The sequence below is a fragment of the Erythrolamprus reginae genome, chromosome 2 (genome assembly GCF_031021105.1).
Source record: "Erythrolamprus reginae isolate rEryReg1 chromosome 2, rEryReg1.hap1, whole genome shotgun sequence".
NCBI classification, from domain to species: Eukaryota; Metazoa; Chordata; class Lepidosauria; order Squamata; family Dipsadidae; genus Erythrolamprus; species Erythrolamprus reginae.
Window position 1 is genome coordinate 315,046,597 of NC_091951.1, and position 24,479 is coordinate 315,071,075.

A 24,479-nucleotide genomic window follows, 5' to 3' on the forward strand; every position below is an offset into this window, starting at 1 on the left:
AATAAAGAATAGAAAGGCTTAAAAAAAAAAAGCAAAAACCTGAGCCTCAATGCACCAAAGCACTTTTCCCCCCATCCTACACTTTTAACACTCCTGCAGCCCTTCACTCCATTGGCCCAGCTGACCTTCGCTATTTACTGGCTCTTGCTGCCGACGAAATACACTGGATCTAACTGACGGGCCAGGCTGAAGTTGACTTCGCACTGCAAAAAAATAAAAAGAAAGCTAAAAGCCGCCTCTGAGCCTCAATGCACCAAAACAGTCTTTTGCTGGGCCAATTGGGGACTGGCTTCACATTTCAAAATAGGGGGGGGGGGGGAGCTAAAAGTACCCCTAAGCCACAGTACACCAAATGTTCAATTCTTGAAGGAGAAAGTCAGAAAGTATTTATAATTATGCTGAGAGCATAATAAACGCAGTCAGAAATCTATGAAAAAAGGTCAATATACAGTGGCACCTCTATTTAAGAACTTAATTCATTCCGTGACCAGGTTCTTAAGTAGAAAACTTTGTAAGTAGAAAGAATTTTTCCCATAGGAATCAATGTAAAAGCAAATAATGCATGCAAAACCATTAGGAAAGAAATAAAAGCTCGGAATTTGGGTGGGAGGAGGAGGAGGAGGAGGAAGAGAACAGTCACTGCCCAGAGCGAAGGGAGCGTTTCTTTTCTCTGGGCGCTGGCAGAGGTTTATTCCCTCTCGAAGTGCCCAGGGAAAGGAAAATGCTTTGTTCGCTCTGGACTCCCAAAGCCTCCTTAAGCGCCACCAAAAGGCTCCTCTGGCAGCCCAGAAAAGCCCTAGATGGCTGGGATTAAAGGGGGAATTACAGGAAACTGGCCAGGCCTTCATGCCGCTCTCAAATTTCCTGGGAAATTTTTTCAGGCTCAGATTCTTAAGTTGAAAATGGTTCTTAGGAGAGGCAAAAAAAATCTTGAACACCTGGTTCTTATCTGGAAAAGTTCTTAAGTAGAGGTACCACTGTACTTGAAGATAATGTAATTCCTCGGAAACTGATGAAAAACACATTGTTTTCCTTCAAGGAAGCAAAAGGTGATAAAAAGGTTTTTTAAAAAAAAGTATTGATTTGGTTTCTTGTTATTATTTGTGGAAGTTATAATTCTCTACAGATACATCCCACAAAGTTCTAAAAATCCATCTATTTCTAGCACAAAAGTGAAATCTAGAATATACCTTAGATATTTTTATTTCCTTCACTGGCCTCTTAACCCCAAGTCAACACCGTTAATCCTCCATAAAAGTACAGTACTTTTATGGTTAGAAAATCTGAAAAATTTACATCAGTTCAATCTTTTCAACTTGCTGAGGAATTCTGGACACTGTTGTCCTATCACATAGGAAGAGCGCCACATTAAGGAAATCAGCAGAGATTACACGTTGACCTAAGGCCAGCGTGCTCACAGTCTTTCATCCTCCTCATAATACTAACCCTGGTCAAGTTTTAAATCTTTGCCATTAAACATGCTCATCGCCTCTAAATTCAGTGCACAGACCCCCCGCATGAAAGCCTTCTTCATGGAATCTTCATAATCTTGTCTTTGGTTCTGCAGTTCAATAATTTCAGATCTGGCCTCCTCAAGTGCACTGTTTACCTAAAGCAGGAAATAAAAACATTTAATTAATGACAATCACATACCGTGTTTCCCCGATAGTAAGGCAGTGTCTTACTATCTTTTTACCCCCAAAAGCCCCACTGTGTCTTACTTTGGGGGTATGTCTTATATTGTCCTGGGCAATTTTTTAATTTCTTATTTTAAAATATGTAATAAATAAAATCTAGAAGTGGCAGAAGCGCAGGTGAGTGGAGGTGGGCAGGAAAGGCACGAACCGAGGGTTTTAAGCAGAAGGCGGGGGCGGTTCAAGCAGCGTTCCGCCGTCGCCGCCGCTCCTGCGTCCTTCGCAGAAGTTCTTGAATGGTGGCGGCGGCCCTTGATCGCAGCCGATGAGGATCGGCTTTCTTCGCTTCTCCTGCTGCTTCCTTTGCTTTTCCGCTGCTGACTAAGGCGACACCGGCCGGGCAATTGGAAGGTACCCGATAGCCCTTTTCGTCGCCTTTCCCGGCGGGGAGAGCAAAGGCGGCGGCGGGAGTAGTGGAGGCGAGGCGGAGAAGAAAGAAGCAGTGGATAGCTGGCGAGGCGCCGGCTAGAGGGCTGGACTCCGCCGCCGCCTTTGCCTCTTGCCCGGCAGGAAAGGCGACGAAAAGAGCTATCGGGTCCCTTCCAATTGCCCGGCTGGCGTCGCCTTAGTCAGCAGCGGAAAAGCAAAGGAAGCAGCAGGAGAAGCGAAGAAAGCCGAACCTCATCGGCTGCGATCAAGGGCCGCCACCATCATTCAAGAACTTCGCTTCTCCTGCTTCCTTTGCTTTTCCGCTGCTGACTAAGGCGACGCCGGCCGGGCAATTGGAAGGGACCCGATAGCCCCTTTCGTCGCCTTTCCCGGCGGCAAAGTGGTGGGGTCCAGCCCTCTAGTCGGCGCCTCGCCAGCTATCCGCCGCTTCTTTCTTCTCCGCCTTCTCCGCCTCGCCTCCACTACTCCCGCCGCCGCCTTTGCTCTTCCCGCCGGGCAAGAGGCTGGGCGAGCAGGCCGAGGTGCTGGAACTGGGGGTGCCTGTCCTTGGCATGAACGGCGGGCAGGTGGCGCTCGGCACCCGGAGTCCCGTCTTCTCGCCACCGCCCGAGCTCCCTCCGGAGCCTGCCGCCGCCGCCGCGCTTCCTCTGCCGGCCGAGGAGTCCTTATCCGCGCCGCGAACTGCTCCGACGCCTCCCTCGCTTTTAGTACCGTGTTTCCCCGAAAGTAAGACATATGTCTTACTTTCGGGGTATGGCTTATATTAGCCAACCCCCCTGAAACCCCCCATATGTCTTACAATCGGGGGGGTCTTACTATCAGGGAAACACGGTAGCATATTTGATAAAAGATTGAGGTATGGGAAAATTGCAGTCACTGTATTTTTCGGAGTATAAGACCCACTTCAGTTTTGGGGGAGGAAAATAGGGGAAATAATCTGCTTATCGGGTATTTTATCTGGCTAGCGTCCTTAGCCAGCACATTATTTTATATCCTGGTTAGGGCTTTAAAAAAAACTTTATTCAGAGGGAGTAACAAATGAAAGAGCTTGCAAGCCAATAGGAGTTGGGAACATCATTAGCATCTGAAAAGAAACATTTGGAACAAATAGAGCAATGGAAAAAACCCTGCAAAGACTTAGGGCTTGGAAAACATTCTTCGCAGAGAGAAACAATGAAATAGCCTGCAAGAAAAGAGCTGGGAATATCGTTAGCAGCTAGTTAGGGCTGAAAAAAGCTACATTCAGAGTATAAGACACACCCAAATTTTCAGCCTCTTTTAGGGAGGAAAAAGATTTTTTTTAAAATTTATTTATTTTGTCCAATACACAATGAGGGTTTTAGTGGGTATATATCTATATATACATAGTAAAATACATGATGAAGGTTATAGAGGAGATACTCATAGTAAAATATATCTAAGAAAGAATAGAAAAGAAGGTATAGCAATAGAACATATCAATGAAAGAATAGAAGAATAGATATAGGAATAGAAGAAAGATATAGGAGATATAGGAGAGCAATAGGACAGGGGACGGAAGTTGACAAAGTTCTCTTATACTCTGAAAAATATGGTAATTGGGGCCCCTTTCAATAAAAGAAACAAGTAAAATAGAATCAGTACTAATAAATTTTTGTTTCTGTAAGGGAAGGGTACATCGTTCAATGTTTTTTTAAAAAGATGAGACACTGTGTATATTACAGGAATGGTGTGACTACAATGATAAATGGAAGGAGTTCAAGCAGAATGGCTCTTTCCCAAAACTGTATACCGTTTCCCATTTGGGGATGGGGCTCAGTCTTGCACTCAAAAGGAAACCAGAAGTTCAGGCTGCTTACTGTTTCCTTGTCCTTTTGCGGTACTTTATGGAGCAGATAATCAGAATGTCATCTCTGCCTACAATAACCCTTCCTGGAAGTAAATCCTATGGGTCCTTTCTCCTAACGCAGTGATGGTGAACTTTTTTTCTTCGGGTACCGAAAGAGCGTGCGTGTGCGCTGTCGTGCATGCTCGAGTGTCCACACCCATAATTCAATGCCTGGGGAGGGTGGAAACAGCTTCCCCCGTCCCCTGGAGGCCCTCTGGAGGCCGGAAACAGCATGTTTCCCAACTTCTGGTGGGCCCAGTAGGCTTGTGTTTCACCCTTCCCTGGCTCCAAAGACTTTCCTGGAGCTAGGGTAGGGTAAAACTGCCCTCCCCATCCTATTCAGAGGCTCTCTGGAAGCCAAAATTGCCCTCCCAGAGCCTCTGTGCAAGCCAAAAATCAGCTGGCTGACAAAGACATGAACGCTGGAGTTGAGCTAAGGCAACTGCTCGCGTGCCAGCAGATATGGCTCCACGTGCCACCTGTGGCACCTGTGCCATAGATTCACCATCACTGTCTTAAAGTGAAATACAGTGATACCTTGTCTTACAAACTTGATTGGTTCCGGGACGAGGTTCTTAAGGCGAAAAGTTTGTAAGACAAAACAATGTCTCCCATAAGAATCAATGGAAAAGCGATTAATGCGTGCAAGCCCAAAATTCACCCCTTTTGCCAGCCGAAGCGCCTGCTTTTGCACTGCTGGGATTCCCCTGAGGCTCCCCTCCATGGGAAACCCCACCTCCGGACTTCTGTGTTTTTGCGATGCTGCAGGGGAATCCCAGCATTGCAAAAACGAGCGCATCGCTGGCAACGGAAGTCTGGAGGTTGGGTTTCCCAGCGAAGGGAGCATCAGTGAAATCGCAGCATCGCAAAAACACTGATGTCCTCGAAACCCCACCTCCGGACCTCTCTGTTTTTGCGATGCTGCGATTTCACTGAGGCTCCCCTCGCTGGGAAACCCCACCTCTGGACTTCCGTTGCCAGCGAAGCACCCGTTTTTGCACTGCTGGGATTCCCTTGCAGCATCACAAAAACATGGAAGTCCAGAGGTGGGGTTTCCCATGGAGGGGGGCCTCAGGGGAATCCCAGCAGCGCAAAAACGGGTGCTTCACTGGCAAATGGAAGTCCGGAGGCGGGGCATCCCAGCAGCGGTGGTGGGTTTGTAAGATGAAAATAGTTTGTAAGACGAGGCAAAAAAATCTTAAACCCTGGGTTTGTATCTTGAAAAGTTTGTATGACGAGGCGTTTGTAAGACGAGGTATCACTGTACTGTATTGTCAAAACCAGTTTTTGTCCAATTTAGATAACAACACTGAGGGCTATCATATCAGACTTCTTTCCCCAAGGCTAAACATTCTCAAATATTCTCAACTCCTTACTGTTTGAAGCTGGGCTTCATAGTCGTTGGAGAGTGCAGTACGCAGAGATTCCACACTGGCCTGAGCAGCCTTTTCCACGGTTTCTTTCCATTTTGTATCACAGTGGCATCGCCAAATCGCCCAGGATTTCTTCATCAAGCCTAATTTATGTAGCCGGTCAGCCAGTTTGTTTGCGTACAACTGGAAAAAAAATGTCAGCAAAGCAGGTCTGAATTTCATGACACTTTAACTCTTCTCCAAACAGGATTCTGCCTGCGCTATAGTTGTACGATACCAGAATTTAGTAATAATGGTGAGTAAATGGTTATTAAGGGAATGGGAAATGGGAAATGGTAATTTAGGGGTTTAAAGTGTTAAGGGATGGCTTGTGATACTGTCCATAGCCAAAAATGGTGTATTTACTTCCGCATCTCTACTTCGCGGAAATTCAACTTTCGCGGGCGGTCTCGGAACGTATCCCCCGCGAAAATCAAGGAAACACTGTACGTATATATTGCAGTATCTGTAAAGCACTTTTATATCGGGGTAGGTTTTGACTTACCTTGCCGCCAGTTCACTTCATCCTCCGCCACACGTGGCTGTGCGCGCATTGCATTTTGTGTGGTTGCACATGCGCACATCTGCTTTGTGTGTGGGTACAGCTTCTGCGCATACATTTCTTTTTAAAAAGCGGAAAACAAGATGGCGACGCCTATGCAGTGCCAAAACCTCAACTGCGCATGCGCAGAAGCAAAAAAAATCAAACAAAATCCAACAACAAAAAAAGATGGCAACAACCACGGACCGGAACTGACAGAACTGGCTCGGTGACATTACCACCAGTTTACTACCGGTTCTATAGAACTGGTGCGAACAGGAAGGAACTCACCTCTGTTTTATACTGTATAAACTATAACACAATTATAAACAAACCAGCATGGAATCAAACAGAAATTGAATTGACATTGGGCATGTTAAAATTCAGATCTTATGCTTTGTTGACATTACAAACCAAAAAGGATGAATAATGTAACATTTTTGATGTTCATCAGATGATTGTAACATAAATCTAAACAAGCCATAACATGATCGTAAGGTGCAAACATCAATTTTAGACAGAATGCAAATGCAGTTATAGTGACAGATTATTTATAGAAAAGAGAACAAAGTATTCCACATATAACTGTTAATTTGATCGTTTTTTTAAAATACAATTTTTCAAATTTAAAAAAAAATTGATTAACATGAGCAAATCCATACAAACCTCTTCTTTGGCCTTTTGTTTGCCCAAACAATGCTGAAGTCGCCATTTTGTGAATTTTTTCATTAACTCTATCCGGTCCTTTTGTTTCTCTATTGCATTTGTTAGATTTGCAATTACCTGAACAAAAAAATAATAATTAGAAAATGCATAATTAATTTGTTTGAACTTGGTCATTAAAATTAAGCACATAGACCAGGGATAAAAAAAATTAGCTCTCAAAACTATTATTTGCTGCAAAGGCAATTCTTAATAGTAACCAATAAGAAAAATGGGGACCATGTAAAAATTCCTCATGTAAATTAGAACTTGTTACCTCATCCTTCCTCCCTAAGGAAATCTCGTATGTGTGTAGCAATTCCTTCAAGTTCTCCATCTGGTTAGTCAATTGTCTCATCTCGGCTGCATGCTTTTCTCTTTCTTGTCTCATCTCTAAGTTATGATGTTCAATAAAATGAAGTTTCCATTTCCTCAGCTCAGTCAAAACATTAGTCTTAAAAGAAGTGAAGGCATTATTTAGTAGAGAAATAAAGATCAGGCTGAAGTTTTAAAGGCTAAGGACATAAGTTGTGAAACCCCACCTCCGTTGCCAGCCGAAGCACCCGTTTTCGCACTGGTGGGATTCCCCTGAGGCTCCTCTCCATGGGAAACCCCACCTCCAGACTTCCGCATTTTTGCGATGCTGCAGGGAAATCCCAGCATCACAAAAATGGGCGCTTCGCTGGCAACGGAAGTACAGAGGTGGGGTTTCGAGGACATCCGTGTTTTTGTGATGCTGCGATGTCGCTGAGTCCCATCTCTGGACTTCCGTTGCCAGCGAAGCGCCCATTTTTGTGATGCTGGGATTCCCCTGCAGCATCGCAAAAACGTGGAAGTCTGGAGATGGGGTTTCCCATGGAGGGGAGCCTCAGGGGAATCCCACCAGCGCAAAAACGGGCACTTCAGCTGGCAAAAGGGGTGAATTTTGGGCTTGCACGCATTAATCGCTTTTCCATTGATTCCTATGGGAAGCATTGTTTTGTCTTACGAACGTTTCACCTTACAAACCTCGTCCTGGAACCAATTAAGTTCGTAAGACAAAGTATCACTGTAGATGGCAGAACCACTGCCTGGAATAATAAATATTGATTCAAAGCATTTTTCAAAGTTATCCATAACCTAATTACCAAGCTAAATCAACATGAACTGGGTGAAATAACTAGCAATTATATTTCTGGCTCAAAAAATCGTGTTCAAAGAGTGAAATATTTATTTTATCAACAGTAACATAATTGAATGTCGTCTTTGGAAGTAACAGTGTGCTTTCATGAAATCCCACTTCAAGTATTATGTATGGTTCCAGGCACTGCACTTTTTAAAAGACAGAGAAATTGGAAAGGTACAGAGTGACTGTAGCAAATATATCTTATGATGAAAGACTGAACTTGCACCTAGAATGTTTAGCCTTGGAACAAAGAAGCTGTAGGGAGATACAACTGCACTCTTTAAATATCAGAAAGGAAGCAGCTGAAAAAGAAAGTAAATACATGTTTTCTGTTTAAAGTATTCACTTATTGTACATATTTATTTAAATTTATGCTATGTTCTGTAGAGCAGGGGTCCTCAAACTTGGCAACTTTAAGACTTGTGGACTTCAACTCCCAGAATAGATGGCTGGAGAATTCTAGGACTTGAAGTCCACAAGTTTTAAAGTTGCCACGTTTAAAGACCTCTGCTGTAGTTTCAGATTGTATATGTAACTTCTAAGCATAAAGTTACATTAAGTTACTTTACTTTAAGTTAGTTTAATGTAACTTAAAATGAAAGCATTCTAAGCAATTCGAATTCCAAAAGTAGCAGGAAGGGTCAGGTCCTTCTTAGCCACCTGACATCCAAGCCATTTAAAAACAGTTTAGATCAACAATTTTGCACACAACTGCAATGGATGGAGAAATGGTATGTTGCTTTTCCTTCCTTGTTCTATACTTTGTACACCCTGAATTATTATTATTATGCTATTTCTTAGAAGAATGCGATTGGGCCCAATCATGTGAGATCTCAGCAACATTTATACCCATATCCTTTTTTCCTTTGCTAGCTCTTTAAATGTAAACATAATTATATTAACTTTGATTTTTTTTTAAAAAAAGATTTATTATACAATGGCATAGACACAATAGTCAAAAGGAGATGTGTTCATTTATTCATTTATTGGATTTGTATGCCGCCCCTCTCCGCAGACTCGGGGCGGCTAACAACAGTAGTAAAACAGTATATAACAAAATCCAATACTAAAAAACAGTTAAAAACCCATTATATAAAAAACAATCATACATACAAACATACCATGCATAAAATTGTAAAGGCCTAGGGGGCCGGTATAATATTTCAGAACAAAGGCTAAGGAAAATAAGATACAATAAACCAGGTTTGGCAACTTTAAGCCTTGTGGACTTCAATTCCCACAATTCCCCAGCAAACTGGCTGGGGAATTCTGGGAGTTGAATTTCACCAGGGTTAAAGTTGCCACGGTTAGAGACTCCTGAACCAGGTTATCCACAGCAGAATTTAACACGTAGTACACAAGTTACCTACTTTAAGGCTGCCACTCCACAGATCAAGAATGCTCTCTATATGGGTCACTCGATCATCGGAAAGGCTCACGTCAGTTACATATGTCCCTTGAAGATCTCTTTGACTAGATGAGGACCCTGGTGGAGAAGTTGCTTCCGAACGGATTGGGCAAAGTCCTTCCATATCCATAGGAGATGACTCCTTTACTGATGCTGAAACTTTAAAAACAAAAAACCAACTACAGTATGTTGTATTACTGTACTACATTTTCCTGGATTTGCAGAGTATGAATTGAAAACAAAAGTGTGTAGAAAATCCAATGCTTCTGCAAAAACCCAATGCTAAAAAGCCCTTGTGGCTTCTTACTGTCTTAAGCTACAACAAATTTGCTAATCTTTAATGGACTAAAGATATCCTTTTTGCTATAACAGACTTTAAAACGAATAGCTCCAGTTATTCTAAATAACGGTAACTCTTTTTAAAAAAGTAATACATTTTAACATCTGGCAGTTTCTGTAAAGAATACACATCTTTTTTGTTTTAAGTTCTCTCTTTAAATAGATTATTTGTGTTGGGTAAGAGAAATGTCTTTTAAATTCTGCCGTAATATGTATACATTTATCTAATATGTAAGAGGCTGCCACAAAGAAGAGGAGGGGGGGTGGGTTCAATCTATTCTCCAAAGCAGGACAAGAAGCAATGGATGGAAAGTTATCAAAGAGGGAACATACAGGGGGTGGACAAAGAAATGGAAACACCTTGCAGCTCTTCCGTGGATTTGTGAAGCTCCCTTCTAACAGTTTTTTGTGGAAACTGGGTTCTGTACGTGTCTATTGAGCTCTGCAGTGATTTTAGGAGCTGTGGTCTTGCAATCCGCTCTAACAATTCGCTTTAGAGTCCGATGGTCTCTCTCAGACAACTTCGACTTTCGACCAGACCTGTGCTTGGCTGAGGACGTTTTCCCTTCTCTTTCAAAAGCAGTCATTACTTTTGAGACATTACCTCTTGAAATGCCAAACATTCGGGCACTTTCTGTTACACTAGCCCCTGCCATTCGAGCACCAATAATTTGGCCTCTTTCAAAGTCTGAGAGGTCTGCCATTTCTAGAAGGTTATTACCAATTTCCTTAAATTTCTGTAAAAAAAAAAGGTAGTTAAAAAAACCCCAAGTAACAGAATTAAAAAAAAACATTAGAATATGTCAAGTTTTGATTGATTTGAACATGTCCAAACACTATGATGCCAAAAAGTCAGGTGTTTCCATTTCTTTGTCCACCCCCTGTACCTAGAATTAAGTAGAAATTTCCTGACAAAACAATTAATCAATAGAATGACTTGCCTCCAGAAGTTGTGTGCGCTCCAACACTGGAGGTTTTTAAGAACAGATTGGACAGCCATTTATCTGAAATGTTATAGGTTTTCCTGTCTGAACAGGGGATTGGACTAGAACAGTGATGGTGAACTCGGGTGCCAAAAGTGTGTGAATGGATGCTATCGTGCGTGTTGGCATATGCATGCCCACACCCATAATTCAATGCCCCCCATGTACCAGGCCCCCTGCAAATGCGCATGTGACCCCCTTCCACTCCCACTTTCTGACTTCCAATGGGCCCAGTAGGCCCATTTTTCACCCTCCCTAGGCTTTAGAGACATTCTTGGAGTCTGGGTAGGGTGAAAATGCCCTCCCTTGCCCCCCTGGAGGCCAAAAATGCCTTCCCAGAGCCTCCACGTGAGCTGAAAATCAGCTGTCCAATGTGCACATGTGTTCTGGAGCTGAGCTAGGCCAAAGGCTCACATGCCGGCAGCTATGGTTCCGCATGCCACCTGTAGCACACATACCCTAGCTTCGCCATCACAGGACTAGAAGATCTCTAAGGTCCCTTCCACCTCTTTTTGTTATTTGCAAATGTGTTAGCAGTGTTTCCCAACCTTGGCAACTTGAAGATATTTGGACTTCAACTCCCAGAATTCCCCAGCCAGCAAATGCTGGCTGGGGAATTCTGGGAGTTGAAGTCCAAATATCTTCAAGTTGCCAAGGTTGGGAAACACTGTGTTATGGAATAGAAAAGCTGTATATGTAATAAGCTTCTGTAGTGTTACTTTTCCTTTCTTTCAAAAAAGGGAAGGAAGTAAAATAATGTACTTACTTTTAAAAAGTAGTGGCAGCTTCATATTCATTAGAGAAGCTACTTTTGAATAAAAGGGGTTCCATATAATAAGAAGTAACTTAATAACTAGATAATAATTGTACAGATTTTCAAGTAAATATACTTGAAGACCATAGTGGACTAGATTAAGTGAGACATACAGGTGTATAAGGATACAACCAGGTTACCACTACGGGGATTTATGTGTAAAACCCAAAAGAAATCATCACCAAATTAGGCTTATATAATAAGCTAACATAACTGCTAAGGCTATCCTATTTCTCATCCTAGTACTTATACCTTCTATCCTTGTTGTTCGACTAGCTGGTGCAAGTTCTGGGGTTCTTCCATGGCACCTCCATTTCACTCCTGTCCTTTCATGCCTGTAGTCACCCATTTCTGGACTCTTTCCTATTTCAGATAAAAAAAGACTGGCTATATTTAGACAGGCAGAATCAAATACTCAGTTCTGCACTGTTCTCCCCATTGATCCGAAGTCTTCTGTTTCAACATTAGTGCTAGCAATCGGTAACACCTAATTGTACTATGCCACCTATTAATAGATTAAAAAAAGAGAGAGAAGAGAAGCTAGCTATGAAAGGAATTCAACTCTAGGGAAACAGATGCACAGACTTTTATTACTTGAAGTCAGAGTAAAATACAGGTATGAATAGAAGCAAGAAGTAGCAAGACTGCAATCAGGCAGCAATACTAATACGAGGAAAGTCTATCTTATTTTATCTACTAAGTTTATATGAAATGGGGCTACAAGATTATGGGATGCATTTCTCACATGACTATTCTGAATCAGCGGTTCTCAACCTGTGGGTCACGTCCCCTTTGGAAGTTGAACGACCTTTTCACAGGGATTTCCTAAGACCATCAGAAAAAATGTACAGTAATACCTCGTCTTACGAACCTAATTGGTTCCGGAAGTAGGTTCGTAAGGCGAAAAGTTTCTAAGACGAAACATTGTTTCCCATAGGAAACAATGTAAAAGCGATTAATCCATTCAAAAAGAAAAAAAAAATCACAAAATGGCGCTCCGCTGGGCAGCGCCGCCCGGCTGTCACCTTTTAAAACAGCCGGAGGGCTTCTCGATGTTCTCCCGAACCCGAACCTGAACTTTTCATGTTCGGGTTCCGGAGGCTGCTGAGAAGCGCCGCCGCCCGGCTGTCACCTTCTGAAACAGCCGGGGGGCTTCTCGATGTTCTCCCGAACGCCGCCAAGAAGCGTCCGGCTGTTTCAGAAGGTTACAGCCGGGTGGCGCCACTCGGTGGAGCGCCGTTTTTCTGATCGGCGACGGCGTTTTCAGCCGATCTGGAGGCTAGAAAGGAGGTGGGGAATCCCAATAGGGAATTCCATGGGCAGAGCTTTGACATCATGAAGACGTCCGACCGGTCATGAGGTACCACTGTATTTCTGAAAGTCTCTATCTGTCTCCAGGTGGGTTCACCCACATGTAAATAAATTACTGCAAAAAAAAAAAATCTGTACAATGGGAACTTCTGAACATATGCAGAAGCTGAATTTCCAGCACTGCATATGCGTTGCCATCTTGTTTTGGATGCTTTTTTTTTTTTTTTTTTGCAATTATTATTATTTTTTAATTGGCTCAAGAGGCATGGCCACATAGCACAAAAGGAAGTGAACCGGCAGTAAGGTAAGTTAGAACCCACCCAGAGTTTCCTAACAATTTTATTATTTTATGGTTGGGGGGGGGGGTAACCATAACATGAGGAATTATATTAAAAGCTCGCGGCATTAGGAAGGTTGAGAACCACTGTGTAAATCAACTAGTCTTTCCTGAATGAAAAATCTTTCTAGTAGTATATTGCAGTTTTAAAAAGGCCATTTGAACGAGTGCCAGTTTATAGATAATAGCACCATCACAAGTTTGATAAAGTACTTCAGAAGAAGGTCAAGCTTTAGAGCAGATTTACGGAAACACAAGTATTCCTTACTGGAATATCATCACCTTGCTGAGAAGCAATACAAAATAGACCTACACGTGCCACTGCTCCACTGTAGCTACTGTAGCCTTACACATTTTGAGATTTAGCTGATTAACACAGAGCAGGAAATTAAACTTCATGCTAAAGCATTCAAATGCAAGATATAACATTATGGCATACTTTATTCTGATTTCCCCCCATCAAGTATCAAAACTAGCTTTAAATATAATCATCCTTAAATCTAAATTCAAGGGAAGAGCCACCTGTCAAAATGTACTGCATCTAATCCTTAGAGTCTTGGGGGTTTTTTTTTGCAGATATCAACTTCTGTACATGCTCAATCAACTACAATCCATGATTTACCTCATAAAATGAAAAATACTAGTGAAAATCAGACAGGAAAACATGATGGCATCACAATTTCCCAAGCCATTTTTAAAGGTAAAAACACCCTGAGAGGGCTGAAGGGCTTTTTGAAATTAAAAATATAATTAGTTATAATGCAATGTACTTACCTAGCTGGGATCTTTTCCAAGTTATCATTTTCTACTTTCATTCTTCTTTCAATCTGTCTATATTCCTCCTTTCTATTCTTAAAGCTTTTCATGGCCCTCCCTGTGCCTACATTTGTGTGGGAGCACAGATGGCATTTTAAGCCACAAGGGAATATGGCTTTCCTTCTTAGGCATCTATCACTAATGGCTAACACTATGCCACCCAAAATCATTCACAAACATAAGAGACAACAAAATCAACAAGAGAATATCCTGTGTGTCTGACTGTAACAACATACATTTGGTCAATGTATTTTATGGTAGGCTATTTTGCATTATAAGAACATAAGAAGAGCCATGCTGAATCAGGCCAAAGCCCATTGAGTCCAGAATTCTGTGTCACACAGTGGCCCACCGATTGTCCATGGGAATCTTGAGTAGAAAGAGAAGGCAAACCTCTCCCTTTCCCTTGACTCTCACCAAATGGTACCCAAGGGAATCCTGCCTGCCTCAACCAACACAGAGACGGCACTTGGACATCCGTTTCAATAACCACCGATACACCTGGCATCCATGAATCTGTCTAATCCTGCCTTGAAGTAAGGCTGACAGCTGTCTCGACCTCTTTTGGAAGTGAATTCCATAGACCAATGACCCTTTGGGTGAAGGAATATATCCCTTTATTTGTCCTCACTTTCTTACCTATGAGCTTTAGGGAGTGCCCCCTCATCCTAGTATTGTATGACAGAGAAAATATTTTTTCTCTCTCTACCTTTTCTATCCCATGCATGATTTTATACACTGTCACCTCTTAAACGCCATCTTTCAAGGCTGAGGAGACCAAGGCATTGCAACCTGATTTCATAAGAGAGGTCCTCCATTTCCTTGATCATTCTTGTTGCCCTTTTTTGCACACTTTCCAGTTCCATTATATCCTTCTTGAGGTGCGGTGACCAAAACTGTACACAGTACTCCAAGTGTGGTCTCACCATCAATTTGAAATTATTCAAAGTCTATCATTTCCAAAAACAAATACCTCACCTCCCCAACTCCCACAATAAACACATGTAGCAAACATGATGAATATAATGATTTTCTATAGTTGATCCTCTCAAAAAGACTTTTTGCCTTCCATTCACCATAGGCTACACAGCTTTTTCTACACTTAAGACAGTTCAGTCCAACTTCTCTGGACAAGTATTTGACCAACGAAGACTGCTAAACTCACCCAGGAGAATGGTAATTAGTCCTCAACATCACCATTAAACAAGGAAAGTATTGTTACCACTAGTATTTGATAACTCTGCAGCTACCTCTCCAGAAGATTTCAGAGAAGAGGAAATAGATAAATTTTGGGCAATATTTTATCATAATAGGTTAGGACTTGAATACGAAGCTGATATGAAGCCTTGCAAAATACTCTTTTTCTCATTAGTGTCAAGACATCTTGACCCCATTCTTAGAATACTAAGAATTCTAGAATCTTCCCATTATTTGTATCTTAGCAGTTTCTGCAATATGCTGTTAAGAAGCTGTGTTTCTACAGCTATGCTAGTTCCTCATTCAGTACTCTATTCCTACAGTTTTTATATATGCAGTTATGTGGAACATTACTGTTAACTTGACAAAATCTTAAGAGTTCTTTTTAAAAGAGAAAAGTTTCAATAATAATATATACCAGAAGGAAAAAATTATGGAATACAATAAGACTAATTATATTTCAATGTTTTGAATAGACTTACTAAGCAACGCAAGATATAGATAATAAATTATATATTTGCCTATTCAAACTGTAAACCGAGAATGAAACATGAATAGAACTACTGTAACAATATGAAGTGCTGTACAAGGTATATATATTATGGAATATAATGGATATGTGTAATTCCTACTCTCAAACTCCCTATAATTGTACTCCCCTTCCCCTCCCCTCCCCCTACCTTTGAATTTGTAACCCCCTTTCCCCTCCCCTTTTCAATAAATTAATAAATTATATTTTTAATAAAATAAAAAAGCTTCTATTATACTCATAATCATGTTTTATATTAAGCACCAAATAAATGGGAGATGTCTGCAGATTCAATATGTAAAGGGGAGAAGAACTGGGTGGGAACAGTGAAAATTTTGGTACAATCTAGGAATTAGATTTGTGTGGTCTGGGCCGTTTGCCTTTTGTCATCCTAGACTCATTGTGGTTCTTTGGGGTAAATGGTATCAAAAGTTAAATTTCTTGAACAGAAACTGAGATAAAATACCACCTCTGGCTGGCTCCAGAGTGGGTTGGGAATGGAGATTTTGCAATATGCTTCCCCTGCCACGCCCACCAAGCCCCCAGAACAGGTAGGGAAAATTTTTGAATTTTACCTTGACTTAAGAGTATAACAGCCAAAAAAAATCTAACCTTCTGTGAGTAAAAGACAGTTTTATAGTCCCACAGAATGATGTTGGTGCTAATTGTGAGATGTCACAATCATTTTTAAATTGGGGATGTTTCACATTTTTTGTTTTTATCTAGATTTTTGTCAACCTCGTAGAGTGATTTAAGATGGGCAGCTATATAAATCTGCAGAATAAATAAATAACCACGCACGTAAATATTTTTAACAGAGGGTTCCTTGGAGGAAGAGTTTTTCTTTAAGCTTTTTTTTTGTTACCTGGACAAACAAGTAGGTTTTGTTTTTATGCAAATCCAAATTGTGAACCAAAATCAGAAACTGGAATTCTAATCAGGGTCCAGGGGCTACCATTATGCAGCTGGGTCAAACTGATGTTAAACATCTCCTTTAGAAGTGTACAGCAGATGTTATACAACTATATATGTGGAACAAACATTTTATGAAGGCCTACTGCAGGTTAGATTCTGTGCTAGTATGAACGCTGAAAACTATTCTAACTTTTGCTTCTTTTTGCAAAATTAATAAAAAAATTAACTGGTGTTATTTTAAACAAAAGGTGCCTATGAACATTAGAACTATAATGATGTAACATATTTTTAATGTCTTTAGATGAATTAAAGTAGTATTTAATATTTGAGAAAAGTAGATATTCATAGAACTGATACATTTAGAAATGCCTCAAAAATTATTTCCTAGCTAAAAACCATTGATTTATGCAAGTTAATACATATCTATCTATCTTTCATGTAAGTAAATTATCACATTCACACTGTGGTTCAATATGAAAAATTCTATACCTAGCTTAGCCAACAATATTTCATCTAGGATATTTGAAAAAAAATACAAGACATACAAGCTGTCAAATCATGCCATAAAACCTCTTTGAGGTAAATTTTACTATAAATTAACAGAAGCATCTTAATTTGGATGTTTTAGTAAAGGAAAATTAAAAATAATTGTATAAGAATCACAGAAATTGTGAGTATATTTCTATTGGAAAACATTGTAATTAAGTTATGGAAAGGACCTACATATAGTTGTGTGATAAAGTATGAAATATCTCAGAAGAAATACAGTGATCCCCCGGGTATTGCGACCCCGATCATTGCGAAATGGCTATATGGCGATTTTTAAACCCGGAAGTAAAAACACCATCTGCGCATGCGCGCCCTGTTTTCTATGGGCACGCATGCGTAGATGGCGCCGGGCAGATCAGCTGCTGGGCGGCTTCCCTGGGTCTTCCCCCTCTTGCTGGCGGGAGGGCGAGCGGCGGGCATCAGCGAGGAGTTTCCCCACCGCCCACGCAAACTCCTCGCTGCCGCTCGCCCGCCCTTCGCCCGCCCACGCCGTTTGCTCGCGCCGCTTCCCAGCAGGGAAGCGGCGCTGCGGGTGTTACCGGCCGCTTGTCCGCCGCCTGCCTATCCGCGCGCCCGCCCTTCGCCCGCCGCTTCCCAGCTGGGAAGCGGCGCTGGGGGTGTTACCGGCCGCTTGTCCGTAAGACCCCCAGCGCTGCTTCCCAGCTGGGAAGCGGCACGAGCAAACGGCGGGCGGCGGGGAAACCCCAATCTTCGGCTCCTCGCTGCGGCGATAGTAAAAACACCATCTGCACATGCGCAGATGGTGTTTTTACTTCCGCAGCGCTACTTCGCGAAAAACCGGTCATTGCGAGGGGTCCTGGAACGGAACCCTCGCAATGATCGGGGGATCACTGTACCAGGACTCATCAAATTTCAATTTCTGGACTCTCCAAATCCTGAAGACCTTCAGTCAATCTTCACAGATGAGACTGAACCAGATGAACCGAGGGCTTGGTTTTGCTTAAGTTAACTTTCTATAATTTTTGCAGGTTTCATTAGTGGATAGCTAGCTCAGGGTAATATCTAGCTCAAAAGCATATATATAACTCTCAAGCAATAAACTACATAGTACAGTGTTCCCTCGATTTTCGCGGGTTCGAACTTCGTGAAAAGTCTATACCACGGTTTTTCAAAAATATTAATTAAAAAATACTTCGCGGTTTTCCCCCCCATGCCACGGTTTTCCCCACCTGATGACGTCATATGTCACCACCAAACTTTCATCCGCCTTTAATAAACATTTTTTAAAATAAACTTTAATAAATAAACATGGTGAGTAATAATGTAAATGGTTGTTAAGGGAATGGGAAATGGTAATTTAGGGGTTTAAAGTATTAAGGGAAGCCTTGTGATACTGTTCATAGCCAAAAATAGTGTATTTACTTCCGCATCTCTACTTCGCGGAAATTCGACTTTCGCGGGTGGTCTCGGAACGCATCCCCTGCAAAAATCAAGAGAACACTGTATAATTTAGATACCAATTTTTTCTTTAAAAACCACGCTTTCAGCCTATTCAACCAGAAATCCTATTTTTGCCATGGATTCTCAATGTCTATTGAGATACTCAATCCTCCAGGTCATGGTTCTCCCAAAGATGCTTTTTCAAAGGGCAACTAATCTTTCTGGGCTTTCTTTGAAGACTTTCCACTTCTTATCCAAGAAGCTACCTCAGCTTTGGATGAAAAGCAAAATATCTTCAAAGAAAAACCAGAAAGTCCAGTTGCCTCTTGAAAAAGCACCTTTGGGACATGGATCCTCAAATTTCAGTATGGGTGGTCCTGCACCTTTCATTTGTTTATATAATAAGTCAGCCTTTATGTGTTGAAAAAAGCTCAGTTTCAAATATGTTACCTGCAGGTATCTGATGAGCCTCCTTGTGATCTGATTGTCGTAATCCACTTGTCTTAAACTTGGGGGTAACTACTGCATAACGAAGCAACTCTTCATATTCATCCTACAATAAGAAAAATAAAAATATTTGTTGCTAAGTGAAAGAAAACATTTACCAGATGAGTGCATAACTCTTGACAACTTACAACAGGTCATTTACTTATAAGTTATAAAGGCACTGAAAAAAAATGACACAACCACTTTTCACTTATTGTCGTTGCAGTATCCCCATGGTCACGTGATGAAAATTCAGATGTTTGGCAAGTGGTTCATATTTAGGATGGCTGCAGAGTCCTGGGGTCATATGGTTAGCTTTTTTTTTAACTTCTGAGAAGCCAGTTTCCCTTAACAACCATGTTACTAATTGCTACTGGCAGATTCATCCAGGAGTACCTAAGCTCTCAGAAACATTTCCTTCATTTCAAAAGAAGAAAGACTGACAACACTGTTGAAATCAAGTGTAGCTTTTTCTTCAGGAAGTTACTACAAATATATTTCTTGTAAATTCAGAATGTGTAATTGCATAGAGTGAATTATATCAATCTCCTATTACCAAAGTGCACTGTCCTTAAGAGATACCAACACATCACAACAAAATTTAGATTACATATAGTTAAACTATCACACATATGCACACACAAAAAGTACAATTTAGATCAGTGGTTCTCAACCTTTCTAATGTCGTGACCCCTTAATAAAGCTCATGTTGTGGTGACCCCCAATCATAAGCCTAGAGCCAATTCTCCCAACAGAGCTTTAAGCTGATTGGCAGGAAGGTCAGAGGGACACCCCCACTGTAAACGCCTGATTGGTCGGATTGTAAAAAATGTGCTCCAAAGCACCAGAATAGAAGCTATAGTTCATAACACCATGGGAAATTTGTCTTTTCTCATGGTCTTAGGCGACCCGTGAGAAACGGTCATTTGACCCCCAAAGGGGTCCCAGGTTCAGAACCACTGATAAATTTAGAAAGTCACTGAAATTTTGGCACAGAATTGAAAAAATAGATTAGATATCTTAAAATGCTTCTTCAAAATCAATTATTCTATGCCATAATGTGGTTTATTTATTCTAGGCTTAACTTTGTACAACCTATCATTACCCATATTTTATCCTTTTGCTGAATTCAGCTTTGGACTACAATTCTACTCAGTATTTATGCAGTTTTATTCAGCTTCTTTTAAGATTAGGGGACCCTTAAGCAGATTTCCCAGCATGAAAACTACATGAATGCTTTATTATTATTATTACATGCTAAAAATCTATATTCATGGCAAAATAAGATATGTCTTAGTCTCTTTCATCTTTTTGCTAACATAAAAACAAGTGTAGTCATGGCTTCCATCATCATGATAGGTACACAGGAACAAGTAACTTACAAAAACACATCCTCACAGTCAGGATATAGCACTATATGCACATACACAAATATCTAATAAAATAGGTCATGCATATGTGCTTTCCTTCCATCTGAGAACTGGACATGAACAGAAGGAAAAATACACAATCTACATTGTTGCTATATTATTTTGCCATTATTACTGTTTAAATAGAAAGAGGCAGAAATGTAAGCAAATCAACAATAAGCAGAGTTAACCTCAAAAAAAAAACAATACCCCACATTAAAAGCTTCCAAGGCAACAGTTGTTGACCAACTAGACATTGCTAAGCCAAGCCTGAAATTTAGCTTCAGTTATTATTCTTGGCTGAAAACCTAGAAGCAAACAAGATGAAAAGACAAATCCTAAATGCTCTTTTTAATTTTCATCTGGCTTGTATCCATATTTAGGAGGATCTATGATAGTAACGGTAGAGAAAACTAGGTGGAATACAAGCTAGGTTTCCAGTTGGTGATAATTCATCCTAACAACAACCCTGTGTGAAGATTGATTGTGAACTCAGATAGACAGCAGGGACCATCCAGAAACTAAAGCGTGTTTGTTTAAGTTCAGTCATTATAGAAAAAACACCTTATTTTGCATAGAAAGGATGTGTCTTTTTTTAAAAAAAAACTTCTCTCACAGCGCTCATTGTGTTCACACATGGCACTAAGAAAATGGGGTTTTAAACCATGATTCATAATTAGCATGTTATGCTAATGCAACTGTGAATTCAAAATGCATGGATGATTAAGGTTTTATTTAATGTCTTAATTTTTATATTATATTTCTTCTATACTGTTGCATTTGCAAGTTAATTGGATTTATACAAAAGTAATTTTGATATAAAAATAGCAGCTTCTAACAAAGTAATTTTTAAGATTGACATTTACAAGATATTGTATGAGCTTAAAATAAACAAAGAAACAGCATACATTTTGGGCTTACCTGAAGATCAGAAGAGACAGAACTGCCTCGATCAGAATCTTTTGGTAGAACAGGACTTCCACTTTTCTCTTCAGATGATGACATCTTGCATTAAAGTACTTCCTGTAAAAAGTCCAGAAAGTTGAACTTTACTTGCAATCAGTAACTGAGGTATTTTGGCTTTCGAAATAAATCAAGCAAAGAAAATGTTCTCTGAATCTAGTTAGCTAGTGATGAATACTATAATCAAACTATAGAAAAAAGTTTCTTTGGTATGTTTATCCACTAAGACAGAAACCTGCTGGTGCTACAAAAACTATAATACATAGCTCTCACGGCAAATGTTCATGTGGGAAGTTGGTATTACAGTGTTCCCTCGATTTTCGCAGTGGATGTGTTCCGAGACCACCCGCGAAAGTCTTGAAGCGGTCAAAATTCTTGGGCAGCACTTGGAGGGAAACAGAATGAGGACACTTATCTCTAACTTTCACAATGCCAGTCAATGATCTACTGACCATTGCAGGGTGTCCAGGGGGAAAGCATTTTGAAGTTCCTTGATATTTCCCTGACATTTTCCTGTAATGTGCGATCTAGTTAAGGCGTGGTCGTAGATGACCTCATACCAAATGGCTAAGCCGTGGAGAAATATCGGTAGCTGAGGAAGCAAATTGTTAGCACAGTTATGCTCATTTTTGCTTGACTCTGCCAGGACTGGCAATTTTTCCCTGACTTTTAAGCATTTTAACCCTGCTCCTATGCTCAGGTCTATATGACCCAAATGAAATTTGAGACCATGTAGATTATTTGTCATGCGGATCTGAAACTTTTGGTTGCCTTTTCCTCATTTGAAGAGTTCTTAATATGAGTGTGGGGTTTTTTATTTTGTTTACTTTTTGCTACATGTTGACTGTTACATTTTGTTACACCCAAAACAGTACAAGTGTATAGTAAATGTGAACACAACAGCAGGGTTAATAGTTTGCCCCCCCCCACCCCCGATTTATTCCATTTTTTTCACAAATTCCCTGATAATTCCCTGTTTTCCAGTTTTGCTGGATACCCTGCCACTGGCTCTGCTCATTCTTTTCTGCTGACTTCCTGCTACACAATAATAATACCAACATCCCCGTGAACATTCCCTGCGAGAACTACGTGCCTTGTAATTTTACTTTCCGGATATCCCTTCAGTTGCCAATCTTTTGAATTTTGATCACATGACCATGGGGGATGCTACAATGATCATTAAGTGTGAAAACTGGCCCTAAGTCATTTTTTTCCAGTGCTGTTGTAACGCCAAACCATCAGTCACTAAACAAATGGGTGTTAAGTTGAACACTACCTGTAATAGGAACTGGCTGGTGCTCAGAGTCTGGCAAACCATGGCTTTGTTATACTCACTATTACAGTAAACTATAAGACTTAACTATAAGTTAAGTCAACTATAGTTCATAAAATCGTATAACAAAACATCCTTCCTGCTAGTAACTACTTCACCTTCAACTGCAGCAACACACAAGCACGTAATAGATTTAAACTAAATGTCAACCACTCTAAACTAGACTGCAAAAATAGGACTTCAGCAACAGAGTGACCAACACCTGGAATGCTCTTCCTGACTCTGTGCTTTCTACTCCTAACCCCCAAATCTTTAACCTTAGATTATCTACAATTGACCTCTCCCCCTTTCTAAGAGGTCTGCAAGGAATGGGTAAAATGAGGACCCAAATTAGACTGTCCACTGTTGACCTCTCCAGATTCCTAAGAGGTCAGTAAGGGGCATGCATAAGTGCACCAGTGTGCCTCCCGTCCCCTGTCCTAATGTCTATTTATGTTTTACTAGCCTCATGAATATGAATATTATTATTTCTAATGTTTTTCTAATCTTTTATTCATGCATATTAATATTATATCTTCACATACCTACATTATGTACTAGACAAAATAAATAAATACATGTATGTATGTATGTATGTTGTAAGACACCCTGAGTCTAAGAAGGGCAGCATTAAAAAAATTCGAATAAATAAAAATAAATAAATGAGGGACGTCCCTGTCCTACTGTCTTTTATCACTACTTTTTATCATTACTTTTCTGATGTTATGTTTATAAAAGTTACCATTCTATAATTGTTTGACAAATATATAAATAAAATAGAGATGAGCTTACATCTAGAAAGACAAGTCGACCCGATGAGGAAACCATCCTTCCAAGCCTGAGGCCTCCCACCCGTAACTGTAGTTGTGGGTCAGCACATCTATAACGGCACCCTTCGGTTGGACACAATCTGAAAAATCCCACGAGTGAACTACGCCTGCGAGGAAGTGCAAGAAGAAACCGGGTGGAAAAAGATTCCAGCTTTAGGAAGATACAGGCTAAATGCAGGAAAACTCTAGAGGTGACTTCCTATCTTCTGCACCCCAGTTTAGTTTTCCCTCCTGCGCCTCATTCGGGCTTCCCGCCTCCCCAACATCGCAAGCAGACTCCCCCTGCTCACCTGAACAGCCGCCGCCGCTCCTCTTCTCCCCAGCAAAAGCCTGGCGGTTTCAAACCGACTGCCCCGAAAGAGAGCGCTACCGCGATTGGTCCCAGTCCTTTTGTTAAACGCCCGCTGACAGGACAAAGCACTCCAGCCACTTACTTACCCCAATCGACGAGCTGCCAAGAAACTCGGAGGCGGGGTTTCGCCGATAACGGCAGCCAATGAAAAAGCACAGAACGCCTCCAACTGCAGACTGGGATTTTTTTTTTTCTGGAGTCCCGGACAAAGATGAAGAAGCTGTAATAGAATTTGCCCTAGCGCCGTGCTGATTGGCCCGTTGGTTGGAAGCCCGGGCTCAAGAGGCGGGTAGCCGAGGAGACAGTTTAATGGCTGTCACGTGATAACGACAGGGGCCGCGTTGACAGGACTGAGGCGGGATGGACGGGACTTCGACGACTTGTTTCGGTTATTTGGGACCGTTGAAATTATTGTGAAGGAGGTCGCTGAAATAATATGAATAATAATTAATAATAACGGCTGTTTTATTAGAGCAGCTTTTTCCAACCACCACGAGGCGCCTCCAGAAACGTGGCGTAAAAAAGCTGAGAAACCCTTTATTTTCTTTACTCTCAGTTTATTATCAGTAAAGCAAGTCCAAACTGTTCGGTTTGGTGTGTGTGGATATGTGAAAACCAGCAAGGCATTTTGGCGGAGAACAGACTCATTACACTCACTTTTGTAATAAGCCTTTAGTTGAGAAACAATGGCTTTGGGTAGCATATAATTCAGATCAAAAACTTAACAATAAACCAGTTTAATTTATTTGGAAAACAT

At 41.0% G+C, this 24,479-nt stretch overlaps 1 protein-coding gene across 17 annotated transcripts in view; it reads right to left on the bottom strand.

Annotated features, from left to right (window-relative positions):
- The window catches only part of POC5 (POC5 centriolar protein), a 42,722-nt gene extending 18,987 nt beyond the window's left edge, over window positions 1-23,735 (bottom strand). For 6 of the 17 annotated variants that reach the window (XM_070743175.1, XM_070743183.1, XM_070743180.1 and 3 more), the window contains exons 1-11: window positions 23,661-23,728; window positions 23,333-23,477; window positions 21,187-21,288; window positions 18,821-18,923; window positions 11,568-11,678; window positions 9,142-9,338; window positions 6,884-7,060; window positions 6,571-6,687; window positions 5,328-5,507; window positions 1,447-1,609; window positions 126-203 (exon numbers count right to left, since the gene is read on the bottom strand). In XM_070743175.1, the coding sequence (XP_070599276.1) occupies window positions 126-203; window positions 1,447-1,609; window positions 5,328-5,507; window positions 6,571-6,687; window positions 6,884-7,060; window positions 9,142-9,338; window positions 11,568-11,678; window positions 18,821-18,923; window positions 21,187-21,270 (1,210 nt within the window). In that variant the 5' untranslated portion in view covers window positions 21,271-21,288; window positions 23,333-23,477; window positions 23,661-23,728. Of the gene's footprint in view, window positions 1-125; window positions 204-1,446; window positions 1,610-5,327; window positions 5,508-6,570; window positions 6,688-6,883; window positions 7,061-9,141; window positions 9,339-11,567; window positions 11,679-18,820; window positions 18,924-21,186; window positions 21,289-23,332; window positions 23,478-23,660 lie in introns of all 17 variants that reach the window. The other 11 variants (XR_011558353.1, XM_070743178.1, XM_070743190.1 and 8 more) reach the window with 8 other exon arrangements.
- Window positions 23,736-24,479: the final 744 nt, after the last annotated feature.